Below are 16,774 nucleotides of genomic sequence, written 5' to 3'. Positions count from 1 at the left end.
CCTGCAGGCACCAGGGAGTTTGGTATTACTGTCCCCTGTATTTGGGGAGTTTTGCTTACTCGCTTTTTAATTTTACCCCAGTTTCTCTCCTTACAAGAGAGAAAAAGTAAAAAACGTATTTTGCATACACTGACCTGCTTGGTGACCTCAGTTTGAAACTAAAACGCCAGTAACTGTGATCTCTGATGGGCTTGGGAAGGGCTGATGCAGCACTGCGAATACAAACTATTTGGTATAACTCCTTTCAAAAACAGAGAGTAAAGGTTGGAGAGGACAAACAGAACTTTTTATTTTTTTGAAGCTACCTAATACAGCAGCTAGTTAGCAATATAACTTCTGAGGTGTATTTTAACTCCTGTTGTAACTGATGAAAAAAATGATAAAAGCTATTTTCTCTTCCTGGAATCATTTTTGGCCTTTTCCGAGCAGAACTAGTTTAACCTGTTGTGGGATGGTCCTGGGAGTGTCCCGGTGAACACACACAAAAGCACCTAGTCAGGGCCCTCACTTTGGAGAACTGCCTCTGTCCTGCCAGTCTAAAAGTGCCCATCGGCGCAGTCTTGAGGATGTACATCTCATATTAACTTCTTTTTTCACCTACTGGTCTAGAAGGGCAGAACTCATTTCCATAAAGGTTAATATAAGATAACTCCCTGTTCTCCCAGAAGACTCTCAAAACGTAATTGACAGCAAAATATTATATAAAAGGAATTCAGATGAGATTTTTTTTTGTCCCTGTTTATGTTTTACCAATGGAAAAGATCAAACTGATTCCTTTGCATTGGCACACTAAGAAATGCACTAAAAAGTCAAAAGGCAATTCTGAGTTTTGTAAAAAGAAATTTAAGTAGCTATACAATATTTTTAAATAAAAATAATCAATCCTTAGTGGAAAAGTGTTTTTTTTTTTAAGTTATGTTGAACTTTAACAAGACTATCAGAGAAAGTTCTCCAGCATTCCCTAAAAATCAGCTATATGTTGTTACCATCTCTCAGCTAGCATCCCTGTCTTACTGATCTGCTGAGTTGCCTTGGGCTTCCCTGTCTTTGGTGACAAACTTTGTTTCTCTGCCAGTCCATATCAGTCCTGTGAGGTTTAACAGATCTCACATTAACCATCATGCTTTTGTCCAGACCTTCTCCTAAACACCTCCCGTACTGGCTAACTTTGAGAGCTATGCTTTGCTTTTGCTATGGCATGGGGAGGGAGAGTGTGAATGCCTGGTGCTTTGCACCACTGTGGGAAGGGGGATACGGCCAGAAAGGAGCAGGTCTCGAAGCAACAAGGAGGAGCACGGCCTGTGCGCTCCAGGTGCAGGATCTGGCCTTGGGAGCAATGTACTCCTTTCTCCCACGACGAGGCTAAACGAGTCGTGTCAGCAACAGGAGTGCCTTGGCCAAAGGCAGGGGCGCTTGTCAGAGCCCTGCCTGAGGATGAGGTGTCGGGCGAGCAAGGCCTGAGGCCAAGAAGCAGCGAGTTGGAAGCCTGCTCAGTTACCTCTGAGGTAACTGAGCAGGGATGCCCTGGACACAGGCCCAGGAGGCACCAGCCCAGCTGTGTGCTTGTGCGCTGATGCGAGTCCAAAAGCAGAGCCCCGTGACCTGTAAGCCCCGACTTTGACGCTTCCGGAGGAGCTGTGGATCGGGGCGGTGCAGGGCTATGGGCCCGGCGCGCCCCAGGACTCCGTAAAGGCTCCTTGAGCAGCCGGGGCTGTGCTTGAACCAGTCGAGGCCGGGGTGAGGGTATGGCTCCACTGGAGCCCGTGGGGTCCCTCACAGGTGGAGCACCAAAACGGGAGGCCAAGGAGGAGGCAGCAGCTGCTGCAAAGGCGGACACATTTCTTGCAAGTCTGGCAATTCTTGGCACGTCTCAGGGTGAACGGGGAGGAAGTGGCTGCTCTGCTGACAGGACATTCACTTGCCTGGCGGAGAAAAGCCTTATGAGAAAAGGGGGGGAATTTGGAGCAGGCGGGAAATGCCAAGCTCCTCCTGCCACAGAGGAAAATCCAAGCCCGTCCTGCACGAACTCTCAGGACTCCGAGTCCCAAGCCCTGCTGCCAGAAAGACCCACCCCCACCAGCTTACAGCTTTACTGTACACGACCCACGCAGGATCACAAGGCACCTTCTTAGGTTGTCAGGGTCCCCTTCTCCCGAGACCATCAGTTAAACACCCTAAACAAAGCGTAGGAGGTGATCCCAGCCAGACACCCCCTCTTCCAACCCCTCTACCAGCACAGAAAAGGGCCTCGACGGGCAACTACAAGGTCTGCTGCAGCGCGGGTAACAGCGGGTAAAAGCCACGCTGAGTGGCAGACGGCGATGGCCCCGAGAAGAGTGCCTGCCCACAGGCAGCAAGAGCCCCCCTTCCCACAGCCGACATGCGTCAAGTCATGCAGGAGACAAGGAACCAGGCACAGCAGTGGCTCCCTGCAATGGACCTGGCAACCTTTGCTCTCCCGCTCTCCTCTGAGGCCCAGAAGACTTCTGCATTTACGTTAAGGCGGAAAGCTCTCTTGCTTCCCCAGCTTTCCTCATGCGTTTCCTCCTTCTCCAGCAACAGCCCCTAGTGGTGTGAGAAAAATGCTGGAAGCGCTGCGGAAGGCACAGCCACTTCTGTGGGTGACATCTTACTTATGGGAAGTAGTGCATCAGAGTGGCAAGAACGAGGGGCTGCCAAGGACACAGCAGTTGGCAATGAAAGGAGGCAGCACAGGCACACCAACTAGCACATCATGACCGCTGTTAAGATTTTGCATTTGCGGCTGGGGAGTTAGAGGTGCCACGCAGAGTCCTCTTTGGCGGGTACCGCGTCACCGTGCACCCTGAATCGGTACACGCACGTGTATTCCGGGTGGCCCCAGTTGCTCAGCACCTTCAGCTTCACGTACTGTATGAAGTCAGAGCGTTCGTTCTGAAACGAGAAGAGCAGAGCTGTCTTCTCCTGCCTGTCCTGCGACTACTTGGAGCTTCTCCCCAGCCAACAACACTTGCCCTCCTGCTCTCCCGCAGTTCCCATGCCTCTTCTTCAGCGTACCTGCAGCTGGAAAGTCTGAAAGGGATGCTCTGCAGCCACGTACGTGAACTCTCCCAGGAACGTGCCCTGCTCCTCACTTTCTGCCTTCATCCCCTACAGAAAGACGGGGTGGAGAAAACAAGAGCGGGAGGTACGCAGCCAGGAGACTCAGCTTCCACAGGGCTACTAAGGAAGAGGCCAGAATTCGGCCTAGGAGAGAGCGCTGGGAACGCCACCTGTGGGTGCGCAGCACAGAGAACTGGGAGCAACGAGCACAAAGCAAGTAAGGGCCGGTTGGTTATTTGGGAGGAGTCGTGCCAGAGCCAGTGGGCCACCTCCTGTAACTCAGGCCTCCTTTAGTACCACGTGGCCCCAGGCAGGGGAAGCTTCACTTTGGCTGCACCCCAGAAAGCAAAGGAGCGTAAGGGAAACGGAGTCGCTCCAAGGAATTTCTTTCTCCTCCAGGCTCGGAGGAAGTCGCAGGCCTCAGAGAATCCTGCCGGCATTGCGGGACCTGTGCTCACCCGCCTGCCCGCCCGCCCCCACCCTGCACCGCTTAAGAACGCTCTTCCAAACCCCCCAACTCTAGACTAGAGACCACTTACATAGACAGCAAAGTCCCTGGGAGCACTGGAGATGTTTTCTCCAGGGGACACTCTCACAGAAATATGCTCCAGGGTCACCGCTTGCGGGAAGATGGCTCTAGGCAGCTTGATCACCACATGACCCTGACTGCCGGGGAAAGACCAGCAGTTTCCTGCGTGATTTTCCGGCTGAAAGAACAACAACAATGCACCCTGTTCATGTGGCAAAGGCAAACTCCCAAGAGCGGGCTTGGTCCCCCCCGCCACCTTGGTTGCTCTCTGCTCTCTGCTTCTCGGGGTCCCTACCTCCAGAATCACCTCAGGAGACTTCATGGAGTGCAGCAGGGGCAGCCCAGCCCAGAAGAGTCTCCCTCTGGTATTCCGCAAGGAGCCAGAAGTCTTGGAGTGCATGACGGTAGCCCCTGGAAATTACACCATGAATGCCCCGATCACGTCCTGTCTTCCCTGGACGACTGCATCTGCTTAGAAGGCTGTAAGCTCTCCAGAGGAGGCCATCAACCACCTAGGCTGTGGACCTCTCTTCAAACAAGCAACCCACTGCCTTGGCACAGTTCTTCCCGTTCCTGACAGGGATGAATACCGGGCAGACTCCGAAAGAAAAGCCTTTGCTGAACAACCTCCTGCGATGGGAACGGTCACAGCCCCGCTACCTCCCTCCTTTCCCTCCACTGTTACTTCCATGGCTTCCCTTTAGTGCTCCCCTGGGAGCAATCCAGGGCTGCGGACGTAGCTGTGCCCTAACAAACGCTGCCACCGTCATGCCTCTCCCCCCTGCCCTGTCAGCCTGAAAAACGCTACTAAGCGTTACTACATCTCAGCGGTGGATTCACCTCTGTCTTACTTGCATGAGCTGCCTGGCACCCACAGCGGTGACTCATTAAGCTACGCTCATGCGGCATGGAAAACGAAGTCTAACATAGCCATTACCATAGACAGGAGGCGCCCTGTCTTGGTTGTGCGTGTGCTGGAGGCGCACCTGATGATTTGCGGGCATAATCGGGCATCCCGACTTGGTTGTATTCCAGCTTCTCCAGTGCTTCATCAATTAGCTTCTGAACATCCTGGGAAGGAACGCAAAAGAGAGCGGCTCATACAGAGGCAAAGAGGCACATCCCAGCCACCCTGCTAGGCCAGCTAAGGTGAACTCAGGTGTGCCACTCTGGCCCGAGGAACTGGTGGATTCCCTGAAAAGCTCCCAGGTTGCTTGGCTCTCATTGACCAGCATCGGAACAGCGGGGCTGCTCACTCCCGCGCTCGGGAAGCTGAAGCTACGGGAATGCGTTCCTTCCACAGGTGAGAGGAGGGTGAGCTGAAGGCAAGTGACATTCCCTTGGTGGCCGGCCCTTTGTTGCCCTCCAAGCAGTGTGGAGCCACAGGAAAAGGAACTGCAGAGACCCGCAACGCTTGCTGCAGCAGCACAAGCCTTTTTGTTAGCTCTGCCAGGGAATTCTACTGGGACACGTGCTGCGGTTAGGAAAAAAGTCTCTGTGGGGAGCCTTCTGCAATGTCCTCTTACCCATCCGGTCATGCCCGGGAGCTCAGCCTGCTTGAGGGCTTCGCTGAGAGCCCGCCGCGCAATGTCCTTTGTGCTCCATCTCAGAACGTGCAGGTCTTCCTGCAGCTCACGCAGCTGTCCTTGGAGGGCTTGGATTTCATGGAGTGTTGCTCCTAACACCTCCTCTGCTTGCCTAGAAAAAGTGTGCCACAGACACCCCTGTTCTTGCGGTGTCTATGTGCACAGTCATTTAGGGAGAAGGCTTGCAGCTCCCAGGCAGTGATGCACTTGCTTAGGGAGACGCTGGGAGAGAGCTCTCCTGCATCACTGGTAGCCATGAGTCCTGGCTGACTTCCCTGTGCTTGGTTTGCAGTAGTGCTGCTTTCAGGCTTTTTCGTTCACCTTGCTCTTGCTCCCTCACTGCCTTGTTGGCCAAACAGGTTACTCGGTTTGGCTAGCCTCTTCCGCCTTCTCCCTGGGTCCCCAAGGGCCTCCCACCTCTTGCTCGAGAAATACACCTCTGCGCCCCCTCTCTGCTCGGTAGGAGCCGTGCCTCAGGCCTTGCAGCCTGCCCAGCTGGCAGGGTCTTCCCAGGCAACTGCTACGACCCTGCCCCCAGCCTCTGAGGCGGCTCTGCTTCCGTTGGCCTCTCCTCTGCATTGAGGGGAAGATGCTGCTGCAAGGGCCTTCTGCTCTGGCCCAGCACTGGGAAGCAACCAGACATGTCTCCCAGCAGCTGCTCCCGAGCATGGAGTCAGGGAAGCAGATGCCCCTTCTCAAGCAGCACAAAGGGGCAGCTTCCCACAGCCCAGGCCTAGCTGCCGGCCTCACAGAGGCCTTGCTCCAGGCCTCTAAGGGGCATCGAGACAGAGCTGACCACTACGGAGAAAGGAAAGGGGGAAAGGGAGACAGGGCAGTGGGAAAAGCTCTTAGGGAGAGTTCCTAGAGGGAACTGTGCGGTGGGAAGTTAGCGTGAGACGGGACGGCAGCTCCTCTAAAGCATCATCTAGTCAAGAGGACATCGTTTTTACCGCTGTGTCTTCACATCCACGCCCGAGAGAGGAAACTCCTCCTGTAAGGACAAGGAAGGGAACATGCAGTCCAAGGGCTAACAGGCCTGCTGCAGAAATGAAGGCGAGGGACAACGGTGTGGTCTCTGCAGCAACGGGAAGCAAACAGGTGCACACCCCATGCCTCCGGGGACGCTGGTACTGCACTCTCATGCCCTGGGAAGTTATCATGCTAGACTGCCAGGCGAGGGAGAACGCAGTTCACACTGGCCACTGTGTTCTTTGAGAAGCAGCTGGTCTTTGACGTTTCCTTGAATTAAACGGATCGATTCTTAAAAGCCTGAAAAAGCCTTCTCCCATTTCTCGGCCGTTGACTGGACAGGTCAAGAGATGCCGACACCCCATTCTGCCTAGGCCTTGAACTCCCTCTGTTCCTAGAGAGCTGGGCTATTACCGCACTGGCTACTGCTCCATGTCCAAGTGTGTTTGCGTTACAGTTCCTTTCTCAAGACCACCAGGAAAGGCCCTAAGCAAGCAACTCCATAGTAATAATTAGGCACACACGCCCACATATTTTGGTGGTTGCTGCGTTGAACGGCTGCGCACGGAGTGAGCCAGGCTTGAGACACTCAAGATTTCCAAAGCAGCCCAGCGCTCGGTGGAAACCTACAGACCCACGTCTGCGGAACAGCAGTGCTTTTTCGGCTGCCTGCTCTACCACGAGCTGTTAAGGCACTGGAGTTTGGACCAGTTGACCCGCACCTGAGAGACCTGGCCACGTGGCTCGCGGACCTAGCCCTCGCCCCGGAAAGCAAGGGACTTGTGACAAAGCCGCACTTTAAGCCCTTGAGTTAAGGCTGGCAGAAGCAGTCTGGATTTGAGGCAATCAACATGTCACCTGTTGACAGACGGGGTTAAAATAGGAGACGATGTAGGCCCTCGACGCTGCTGTGGTCCTCCAGAGGCTTCCTTCTTCAAGCAGCCCCACGTGGTAAACACCTGTTAGTCACAAGCAAAGCTCCCTTTACACCTTGGACTTGCTCATGCCAGAAGAGTTGTGTTCAAGGCGTGCTCCCATCCTTGAGGCATGCTGACACCCAGCTGATGTCACAAAGCTTGGAGTGAGTGGGTGTGCCACCAAAAGACAGGCTGCAAGCACTTTGGAGGCTTGGGCAGGGGAACAAGCCAGCCCTGGGCATCTGCCGGGCTTTTGTAGCTCTTCATCAACCCTTCTCCAGCTGCCTGCCTCCACAGGGCTGCCTGCTCCACTCTGAGAGTCGGGCACACATGCCATCAGTGTCTCTCCTCTCTTCTTCTTGCCAAGAGACAATGAGGCAACAGGGGCCTCTGAAGAGATGAAGATCCCTTCCCCAAGACATGCTCCTTCCTCCTGAAGGAAGCTTCTCCACCTCCGGGGGGAGCAGGCTCGCCACTGCCTCTCCCCAGGCTTAGGAGGCCTGGCTTCAGCTGCAGGGAGAAGCGAGCCACTCTGTCCCCACCCCAGCTCCGCTGCTCTGAGGCAGCTGGAATGTGGGAGAAGCCCCTCTCTCAGGGACTGCCTGCTCCTAGCTGGCCTATTCTGACCACAGCCGCCTACAGGCAGCTGGGCAGAACGAAGCACTGGGTCTCTCCTGAAGAGCCGCCCACTCACTCGTCACTGCCGAGCTCTACCAAAACTCACCAAAAAGGAAAGAAAACAGGACAAGCAGCACCAGGGGAACCGTCTTGTGAGCCTTCATTTGCCTGCGGAGGAGCACGGAGGAAAAGAAGGGTGAAGCTGGCTGGAGCTGTGCAGGTCCGAAGCAGGCTGCAGAGCAGCAGCAGCAGCCACTGCAGCTCTTGCACCTGGCCTTGCTGACTCGGGAAGTGGCCTGCTCCCGCACGAGCCCCACTCCCTGAGCAAGGTTTCACCCACTGCGGCCTTGGGGCATTCGGTAGGGCAAGGATTGGAAGTGGGGAGCTAGGCGTGAAGGACTAACTGCAGACCAGGAGAACCGCTGCCAACAACAGCTAGGGCCTAACTTCATGCCTATGGGAGGCGAGGCGAGGTCATTGTCTGGAGACGGAAGGGACATCATTCACGCCTCCTGCCCACCGTCCAGTCAGCACCGGGGCCGATACAGTTCGCCCCCCACCCTCCAGAAAAAGACTCTCCCTCAGCTTTACCTTGCAGTACTGCCCAAAACTTGGAGCGCAAAGTGCTGAGCAGGCAGGATGCAAACCAGAAGAAGATTCACAATGAGCCGGACAGCTCCTGAAAAACAGTCCAGAGGGAAAAAGGTCAGTGAGCTCGTGGGTGCTTCTAGCTTAGGTCTTCTCCTCGTCCTCTTTGTGTTGGCAGAAGGGCAGGAGGCCTTGTCCTGCTTCTGTCACTTGCTCCTGCTTCTGTCAGGTGCTCAGCAGCTGCAAGCAGGACAGGGGAAGGGAAACGAATTCCCTTCAGCCCAAAAACACTGATTAATTAGGTCATGTTTCCCCGTTCGGGCCACAGAGGGTCCGTCAGCCCCTTAGTTCCTAAGCACAGCTGCCTGTCAGGGTCACCAGGACGTCCAGGCGCAGCCCAAGGCCAGGCATTCTGGGAGCTCTTGCTCTGCCTCTGACAAAAGCTGACAGCAACGGAGGACTGAAAGCTCTTCATCAGCTACGGGAAGTGTAGGGAGAGTTGGACCTGGACGAGGAAAGCTGCCTAGGAAGCAGCAGGCAATCATTGCCTCTTTCCGCATTGCAGAGAAAAGGCCCCTGTTGTGGCATGAAGCCTCCACGTTGCGATTCCTGCCTTTGCATGGCTGAGCCATGCGGAACCAACAGCTCTCTTCGTGTAGTTGCGTGCGAACATGTTTTTCTCGTCGCCACTGCACAACAGCCTTCTCTTTCCGTGAAACCAATCCCTCCTGTAAACGTAAATCAGCAGCGCGAGCTGCACTTAAGGGTCGCGTCAGCTTACCTCTGCCTGGATGCTGCAGCTGGCGTTGGTCCTGCCTGCAGACTCCAGGGCTCTGGAGAACAGGCCCTTGGCTCGCAGCTTGCCTACGGGAAAGAGAAGGGCTCAGGCGCTCGGGGCCCACGCTACCTGCTGTTGCCTTCAGCCAGCTTGACGCTGAGCTCACAGGCTGCCCTTGTGTTCTTCACCAGGCCGTCCCCCCACCCCAGCTGAGTAGGTGGACAAGGCACTTGGGGAAAAGAGAGCAGGCGTAAAAGTCTCCAAAGCAGCACGTCCATACCAGCGTACATCCTGGCCTGGCTTTCTAAACATAGCTGCAAAGCTGCAGCTACCAAACACTCCGCTCGCTCAGGCGGGAGCCAAAATCACTCCGATCACCTTGCCTTCACAACACAGAGTGACCAAGCGGCGGGGCCAGCCCCGAGCTGTCGCCCTGCTCTCGCTACCTCACACAGCAGCGACAGATTGTGATGTCAATGGCAGTCGGTGACATCACAGTATAAAAGGCATTGCTTACTTTCTAGGCCAATGCCACCTTATCTATGTGTCCCATGAGGCAACTCAACAGGCCGTCAGCTATGCCATAGATTTACTCAGGATTATTGAGGTAACAGCCCTTATTGAGCCCTTATTGACCCTTTTATTGAGTTCAGAGCTAACAGCCCTTAGTATGAGGAGACAGGAAAAATGTCTTTCAAAACCAAACCAAGTCAGTAATGCTTTAGTTCATTCAGTCTAGCTCAAAGTAGTCAAAAAGTTCACGTCATAATAAGCATCCAGCAGCTGAACTAAACTACATGAAGACCAGATGTAGTGGGTTCATCTATCATTTGTAGAAAGTTCATAGGACTGCTCCTTTCTTCATGAGGTCCTTCCTTTGATTCCCTGCCATTAAAACCAGGCTCCTTCTCTAATTTAGACATTGAGTACTGTTGGGATCAGATGATAACATGGCAGCAACTTCCTCCATAAACGCCAGTGCCCCTGGCTGTCTTTGCAGTGCTGCAAAGCTTGCCTACACAGTGCCAAACAAACCCCACAGAAGATATTACCTGAAAGGCACAGAACATCTCTCCCTATCTAGGCTGCTCTTCCTCCTATTGAAGTCATCTTCCACTGACTTCAGCAGTTCAGGGTCAAGCCTGTGCAGAATTAGCTGCTTGGATTGTAACTTGTTTTTCCTCCATTGTGTGTCAACATATCATAAACAATAAAGCAACATTTTGTGTTGTAGGGGATAATAGCTTAAATGAATCATTTGGCATGCTGTAATCCTGGGGGAGCTATTTTTCTTTCTAAATAGTGGATACAGTCAGGGAAAAAAGAAAAGTCACAAGCATCCACGTACTTCTGTGTATTCAAATGCCAGATTTTTGTAACCTGTCATTGTCCAAAATGCTCTTGTAGCCTCATGACAAACCAGATTGTCTGTCTGCAGGTGACCTTCTCAGGTAGCTTTAGTGAGGAGCAAAAAAAAGACCTTCTCTCTGCTATAAAAGTATCTTTAAGGGTTGAGCCTTCTTCAGAGTTAAGTCTAGTTTGATGGTCATGCATCCTTAGTCCTTCACATACTTTGGTGAAAGGTTTTATTTCCCGTAAGAGGCACAAAACTCTGTCGCTTGCCAGCACCATGTTTTCTCCCAGCCCTACAAGACTGCAGAAGGAGGGTGGCTCTTCAGGAGGAAGAAGCCTCCTGATGCCTTTGTGTTTCTACCTGTTTCAGCACAGAAAAATAGGTTATAGGTAAACTCTGCTGGAGGCGTGCAGGGAGGCCACGCAAGCAAGTGCTGTCTCCTTGAGCGGGCACCTACTCGCTGTGAGAGGGACACCAATGTTCAACTCAATGCGCTGGGCCACATGGTGGCAAGGAACTGCAAGCGAGCCTAGAAACTGGGATGGGGACATTTGCCTCAGAATGTGGGTCCTTCACCTTATTTCCTTTTAAATAAGGCTTTCTGTATGTACAGCCAGACTGGCAGACTTCCCATTCTCCCAGTGCTGCTCCCGTTTTGTCAAGTTTCACACTATGGTTCACTTCAGCCTGTAATCAAGGATAAACATCTAATTTACAGCTAATTTTGGGGGCACACCATGCCACCTTATCCTTGACCCACCATAGCAGAAAGGAATTTTTAGCGTGCCTGAAATGCTGAAGTGCTGTTTTATATCAAGTGCCTTAGGCCAACATTTAAGCCTCCCTGTACTTTTCTGCTATCCTTTTCTCATCTCTGTCCCCTTATCTGCTGGCTTGGCTACTATTTCTTCCAGTTGGATATTTGCAGAGGGCTAAAGCTCTTTTTCCTGTCTAGCTGGCATGTCACTTCAGGTAGTAGCTAGCTGTTTGACCTTTCTGGATGCCCCCTCCTACCTGACTTCATATTTGATCCTTTTTTACCTCTTCCTGTGGCAGGACTTTGAACCTGAGTTTCTCCAAAGGAGAACCTGGCATGATCCAGTGGTTGGCCAGCCAGCCGCTATAATAAGAAAACACTTTGAAAAAATTGCTTGGAAATATATAGCCTGTATATCCTCCGAGTAGAGCAGATAATTGGGGTGACCAGCCTGTGGCTTGTCACAGCACAGAACTAAGCTCATGAGCCAGGGACTGGTGCAAGAAATGGAGAGAGGAAGCAGAGGGGGGACTCACAAGCTGCCCCATCCCATCCACCTTCCTCTGCTGCCCAGCAGAGATCCCACACTGGCCATGCAGTCACCGTGCCCAAGTTGGGGCCTTCTCTGTTGCTGGAGTCGATGTTTCAGCTCTGAGTGGAAAAGGAGAATTTGTTGTCCCAAGCCCAGGGCATAGGTACTCAGGTTACCTGCCCTGCTGATCACCTGGAGGAGTTTTCATTACCATAACAGTGAGTCCTACAAGATTTTGTTTTCCTGTGCAGGTCGGTTCCTGTGACTGTGGGCTTCTGTTACATTTTTTTCTTCTGGGGTTTTCAGCAACAAAAGCTGAAAAGATTTATTGGAAATAGAGCCTTCTCAAGGAAATGTGCTTTTGAATAAAGCCTATTTACTTGAAAACCATTTTGAAAGAGAAGTGCTGTTTAACTCTAAAAGGGTTTCCTTTCTCCCATTCTTTGGCAAGCAATGAACTACAGTTAGCAGCATCAATATCTGAAATACCTTTAGCTCCTGGATTAACACCTATTGAGATGGATGAGGCATTTCACACATCTAATCTGATTTATTCAGGATTTCTGAAAAACACTCTTAGTTAGCAGTGCATTAGTCCCTCTCAGGTACCACTTTCTACATTCTCTTTCCAGCTCTGCCAACCAGATACGTGTTGTACATGAAAACGGAGACGTTAGAGAAGGCTGCCGCTCAAAAGAGACTCCAGGCCACAATGTCTTGTTTATTGCTAAGTCAATAAGCTTTGGTCTGGATGTTTGCTATGTTTTCTAAGGGCTGATAGATCTAAGAGTAGAAGATAGGGTGACACTGCTGAACAATGACGGCTCTATTGCACATACAATGTATTTAGATCTGAATGGACAAGTTATTCACCATAAATCAATGTAATATTGGTCTTACAACACCGTATTCTTTGGACTGATAGAACTGAGATAAGACAGTTATTTATGTTCTACCAAATCACAGAAAGAAAGACAACGTTTGAGTAACCGTATTTCAATAATGACTGTTTAGGAACTGTAAATTAATGAAGTTTGAGTCATAACGATTCAGTGATGTTGTGTGACAGCTCTAAAGAGAACTGGGATTTAGTTTAGTTTTCCACAACTGCTAGTCTAAGAGAGACTACATAAAGTCTATTTTGTCTGCAGACAACATTTCACCTAACAGAGAAAGTGTGCTGATTTAATACAAGGTGATTCAAGCTTTTTGGTTATGGGGATACTGAATATTTTAAGATCCCACTTTGGGGGTCTTTTCTTCCAGCAGCATACCAAGATTTCCTTCTCTTTACTGGAGGTGCATGACAGCATCTCCCTACTTACATGTAGCTGTAGAGTATCTCATCTCATGCATATAGCTTATGATCCTATATGATCATAGTTGCAACAGGAGACACCTAACACCTATTTCAAGTATCATAGGGCCAGTGGAAAAGTCGTTTAGTGTCCAGCTAGAACAAGTCTCTACAGAGCGCAGCCAACACAAAGCCACTTGGACTACTGTGCTTTAACATATAAACTGATATCAGAAGAGATGCATTTATACATGTTTCAGTTTGTTATTTGCGGATAAAGGAGCACCAGCATTACTGAACCACCCTGGAAACAGACTTCTGTTTCCCAACAAAGAGAATTTGATAAGAAACATAATGATCCTATGACAAGCTGTAGAGCTTGGAGCGAGCAAGAAAGAATAGTGGAGGCATAGAGGCAATTTATGGTCTTTTCGCTTGACTACAGCCTGCTATTCGAGCCGCATATCAAACAGCAATGCTGGAGAGCCTTCCCTCTCACATCCGTGCTTTCAGACCGCAAAGCTGCTGGATCATGTAAATGTACAGTCATACAAGATGCATCAGTGACAGTTTAAGCTTGCCTTGAGATGATAAACTCGGTGCTAACTTGAGAAAGAAAGAAAAAAAGTCTTCTTGGCTCTCTTAGGAGGAGAGCTGCAGCGCGACCGGGACTGCTAACCCATGCAGCCATCAGGAAGGCCTGCTTTTCGCAGGTATTCCCTTGCACGTATCTCACAGAAAGTAGCGTCACAGCTTTTTGTTAGTTCCAAGAAGGAATGCAAAGAACTTGAGATACCTAACTTCCTTATACCACAAATGCAGGAAACCACAGACTGTGCTGAGCCTTGCTGAGCTTACACATGCTACTCCATTGCGTAAGCAGTAGATGGCACTCTTTCGATTAACTTGCTCCAAATCATTTCTGATATTAATACACACATACACACCAATCTTAGGTTCTCAGCAAAATATTTAAACCAGAAAAGTCCATTTGTTTGAAATTTTATCTTAGGCTTCTTAAAAAAGTGATAAGAAAAAGAAAGAATAAATTCCAGTCTAGAGTTTTCAGGGTTTTGTGATTTCATTGCAGTATTTCCTCTGTTCCAATCCTTCTTTTTAATGCTTTAGTATAAAAAGGTGTCTCCATTGTGCCCCCCATCAGCGTCTTTCAAGACTGGTAAATGACCTAGACAGATCAAAACATCCAGTCCCAACAGGAGAACAAGCCTTTCTCATAGTGTCTGCTCTACAGGGCCCCAGTATAACAGGATGGGGTGTTAAATTTCCTCCTGTCCTTTTTTTAGAGTGGGAAACATCATCTGGAGTAAGCACCAATTCACACAAGGACAGTCTACCATCAGCTTGTCCCTCCATTGGTCTCTGCTTTTCCTGCCTCCTGTTTTATCCTCCTCTCCAACCTGTTGTACAGCCGCTGATGGGCTGAAGTCTTCTCCTCCCCGCCTTCACAGTGTTGGCAAACTTCGCTGTGCTCTCTCCTCTCAAGAGAAAGCAGTGGCTTAGAGTCCCTGCTCCTCTTTCTTAATATGCTTCTGGCAACCCATAATCACATAAATGTTGGGGGACTACAATTTCCAGACCATTACATAAAGGGCCAGATGGCAGAGCAGGCGTGTGCTGGCCCAGCACTATCCTTCAAAGCAAGGTCCGTCAGTCCTTCCCCTTTCTGCAGGGTGTCCCCTGGCCACATTGTCTTGCCAGGCTGGGCAGCCCTGCAAACTGCACCCAACTCTGTGGGGCTTTGCTGGGGTGGGTTGTTTTGCTCAAGCTCAGGGTAGCTCCAAAATTCAGCTCCTGATTTCAGCAACTCCTACAGAAGCAGCTGTGTTTGCTGCAATTTACATTGCTGTTGGGAAAGCAAACCATGTGCTACTTTTACCTATTTTTTTCTTTTCTTTCTTTTTTAAAATTGCATTTGTGAAATTGTCTTCCAAAGAGCTTCTCTGGAGTCACAGCAAGATGGAGACACTGTCACCTTCATTTGTGAGACCCCCCTGACTCAGTGCTAAGGTCCTCGCCATGCAGGGGTGCTTAGCTGATGTGCTATGACAGCCATTAGCAGATCCAGAGAGCAGAGGGCCAGCCCAATTCCTTTTTTGTAGTTTGAAGCTGTGAAACTTGTTGAAGAACTGCTGCATAGCAATACAACTATTGAATGCTTGTGTGACGTGGTTAAGAAAAACGACAGCTTGTTGATCGCATAAGCTGACATATCCAGTACTACAGCAAAGGCTTTATGCAAATCAGATCACACCAGTGATATCAGGAGGCAAACCACATTGTACCTTTGCTGGAAGAGGCAAAGTTTGTCATATAATTTAGTATAATCAACTGTCATTTGCAATTGAATGAATATTGAGTGCATGCAAGATGATCTACTAGAGAGAGTCCAGCGGAGGGCTACAAAGATGATCAGGGGACTGGAGCACCTCTCCTATGAAGAAAGACTGCGAGAGCTGGGCCTGTTCAGCCTGGAGAAGAGAAGATTGAGAGGCGCATAAATGTGTACAAGTATCTGAAGGGGGAGTGTCAAGAGGATGAGGCCAGTCTCTTCTCTGTGGTGCCCAGCAACAGGACAAGAGGCAACGGGCAGAAACTGAACCGCAGGAAGTTCCACCTAAACCTGAGGAAAAAATTCTTTACTGTGAGGGTGACAGAGCATTGGAAGAGGTTGCCCAGAGAGGTAGTGGAGTCTCCTTCCCTGGAGATATTCAAAACCCATCTGGATGTGATCCTGGGCAATATGCTCTCTGCTTGAGCAAGGAGGTTGGACTAGATGATCTCCAGAGGTCCCTTCCAACCTAAACGATTCTGTGATTCTGTGATTCTGTGATCTCAGTATTGCAATTGTGTAGAGAGAGAATAAGTAACCTTGCTTTTTATTTCACTCACATCTGCATCTGGGACTTACAGTCATATACACTCAACATCAGGTGCTCCGCTGTATGTCAGGAACTATTCTGAAAACAAATATATTTATAGTAATTGTTTAGAAGGAAAGGGTGTGATCCAAGGCTCTGCTGGCAATTTTAATCTACTACTTTTACGTCTGTAGTGCTAATTTACAGAGATGTAAAACAGTTGAAAATGAAGTTGGTCACTGTGTTTTATACACCAGGAGTCCTTTCTTCTTACTGACTCTTGCGGCGGGGGAAGAGAGATTAAGAACTTCACGCCACATTGAAATCAATGCACAATGGTGCTACTGGAAGCTTTGTCAAATTGTTTTTTAATTCATTATTTTACAGCTTTAGTTAGTTATTTTTATCCTCAAATTTGTGTTAAGCTTCCAGTAACAAAATGTAATTCCTGATAGAAGTCCAAAATGCCATTGCTATACAGCCACAAATCTCAAGGGCATCCTCTACAGCAAATGGAAGTATTAATGGAAGAACTGAGACCGAGCAAGCAAGCTAATAACATTTTTTGAGGTTAAGTCCCTGCTGACAATATCTATCATTAGCGCTAAAAATGCTACCATTGGAAGGGGATACAGTGTCAACTGGCACATCCAAAAGCTCCTAAATGCTCCTTTTAAATGGACTCCAGCTATGATTCAGGAACCCATTCTAAGTCTTTTGATTTTTTTTTCCATTTTTGTTTTATTCTCACTTTCCTTTTTCAGGCTTTATTATTGCTTGTTCTATGGCACTGAATGCTCTTCCTGTCCCCTGCCATGCACAGTGTTGCTCATCTTCCTTTTTTTTTTTTAGGAAGTGATTTCTGCAGAATAAAGAATCTCTTGCACCT

At 49.9% G+C, this 16,774-nt stretch overlaps 1 protein-coding gene across 1 annotated transcript; it reads right to left on the bottom strand.

Annotated features, from left to right (window-relative positions):
- Positions 1-266: 266 nt before the first annotated feature.
- LOC104150330 (SUN domain-containing protein 3) lies at positions 267-5,839 on the bottom strand. The gene is made up of 7 exons (XM_068933742.1): positions 5,724-5,839; positions 5,137-5,308; positions 4,597-4,681; positions 3,906-4,021; positions 3,621-3,788; positions 3,037-3,129; positions 267-2,913 (listed from the first exon to the last, which is right to left on the bottom strand). Exons 1-7 carry the CDS (start codon positions 5,837-5,839, stop codon positions 2,773-2,775), a joined length of 891 nt encoding a protein of 296 aa, XP_068789843.1. The 3' UTR covers positions 267-2,772.
- Between the last annotated feature and the right edge of the window lie 10,935 nt (positions 5,840-16,774).

This window comes from Struthio camelus, chromosome 2, assembly GCF_040807025.1.
Source record: "Struthio camelus isolate bStrCam1 chromosome 2, bStrCam1.hap1, whole genome shotgun sequence".
Taxonomy (NCBI): domain Eukaryota; kingdom Metazoa; phylum Chordata; class Aves; order Struthioniformes; family Struthionidae; genus Struthio; species Struthio camelus.
Note: the sequence above shows the minus strand (reverse complement) of the source record. Positions and strands in the feature narration are given on the sequence as shown.

Coding starts and splice junctions, on each gene's coding strand:
- LOC104150330 (XM_068933742.1), bottom strand. CDS start 5,839: ATGTCTGGTTGCTTCCCAGTGCTGGGCCAGAGCAGAAGGCCCTTGCAG. Junction 5,309..5,723: donor CCTCAGAGGCTGGGGGCAGG/GTCGTAGCAGTT, acceptor CACTTTTTCTAG/GCAAGCAGAGGAGGTGTTAG. Junction 2,914..3,036: donor TTCAGACTTTCCAGCTGCAG/GTACGCTGAAGA, acceptor TTCTCGTTTCAG/AACGAACGCTCTGACTTCAT.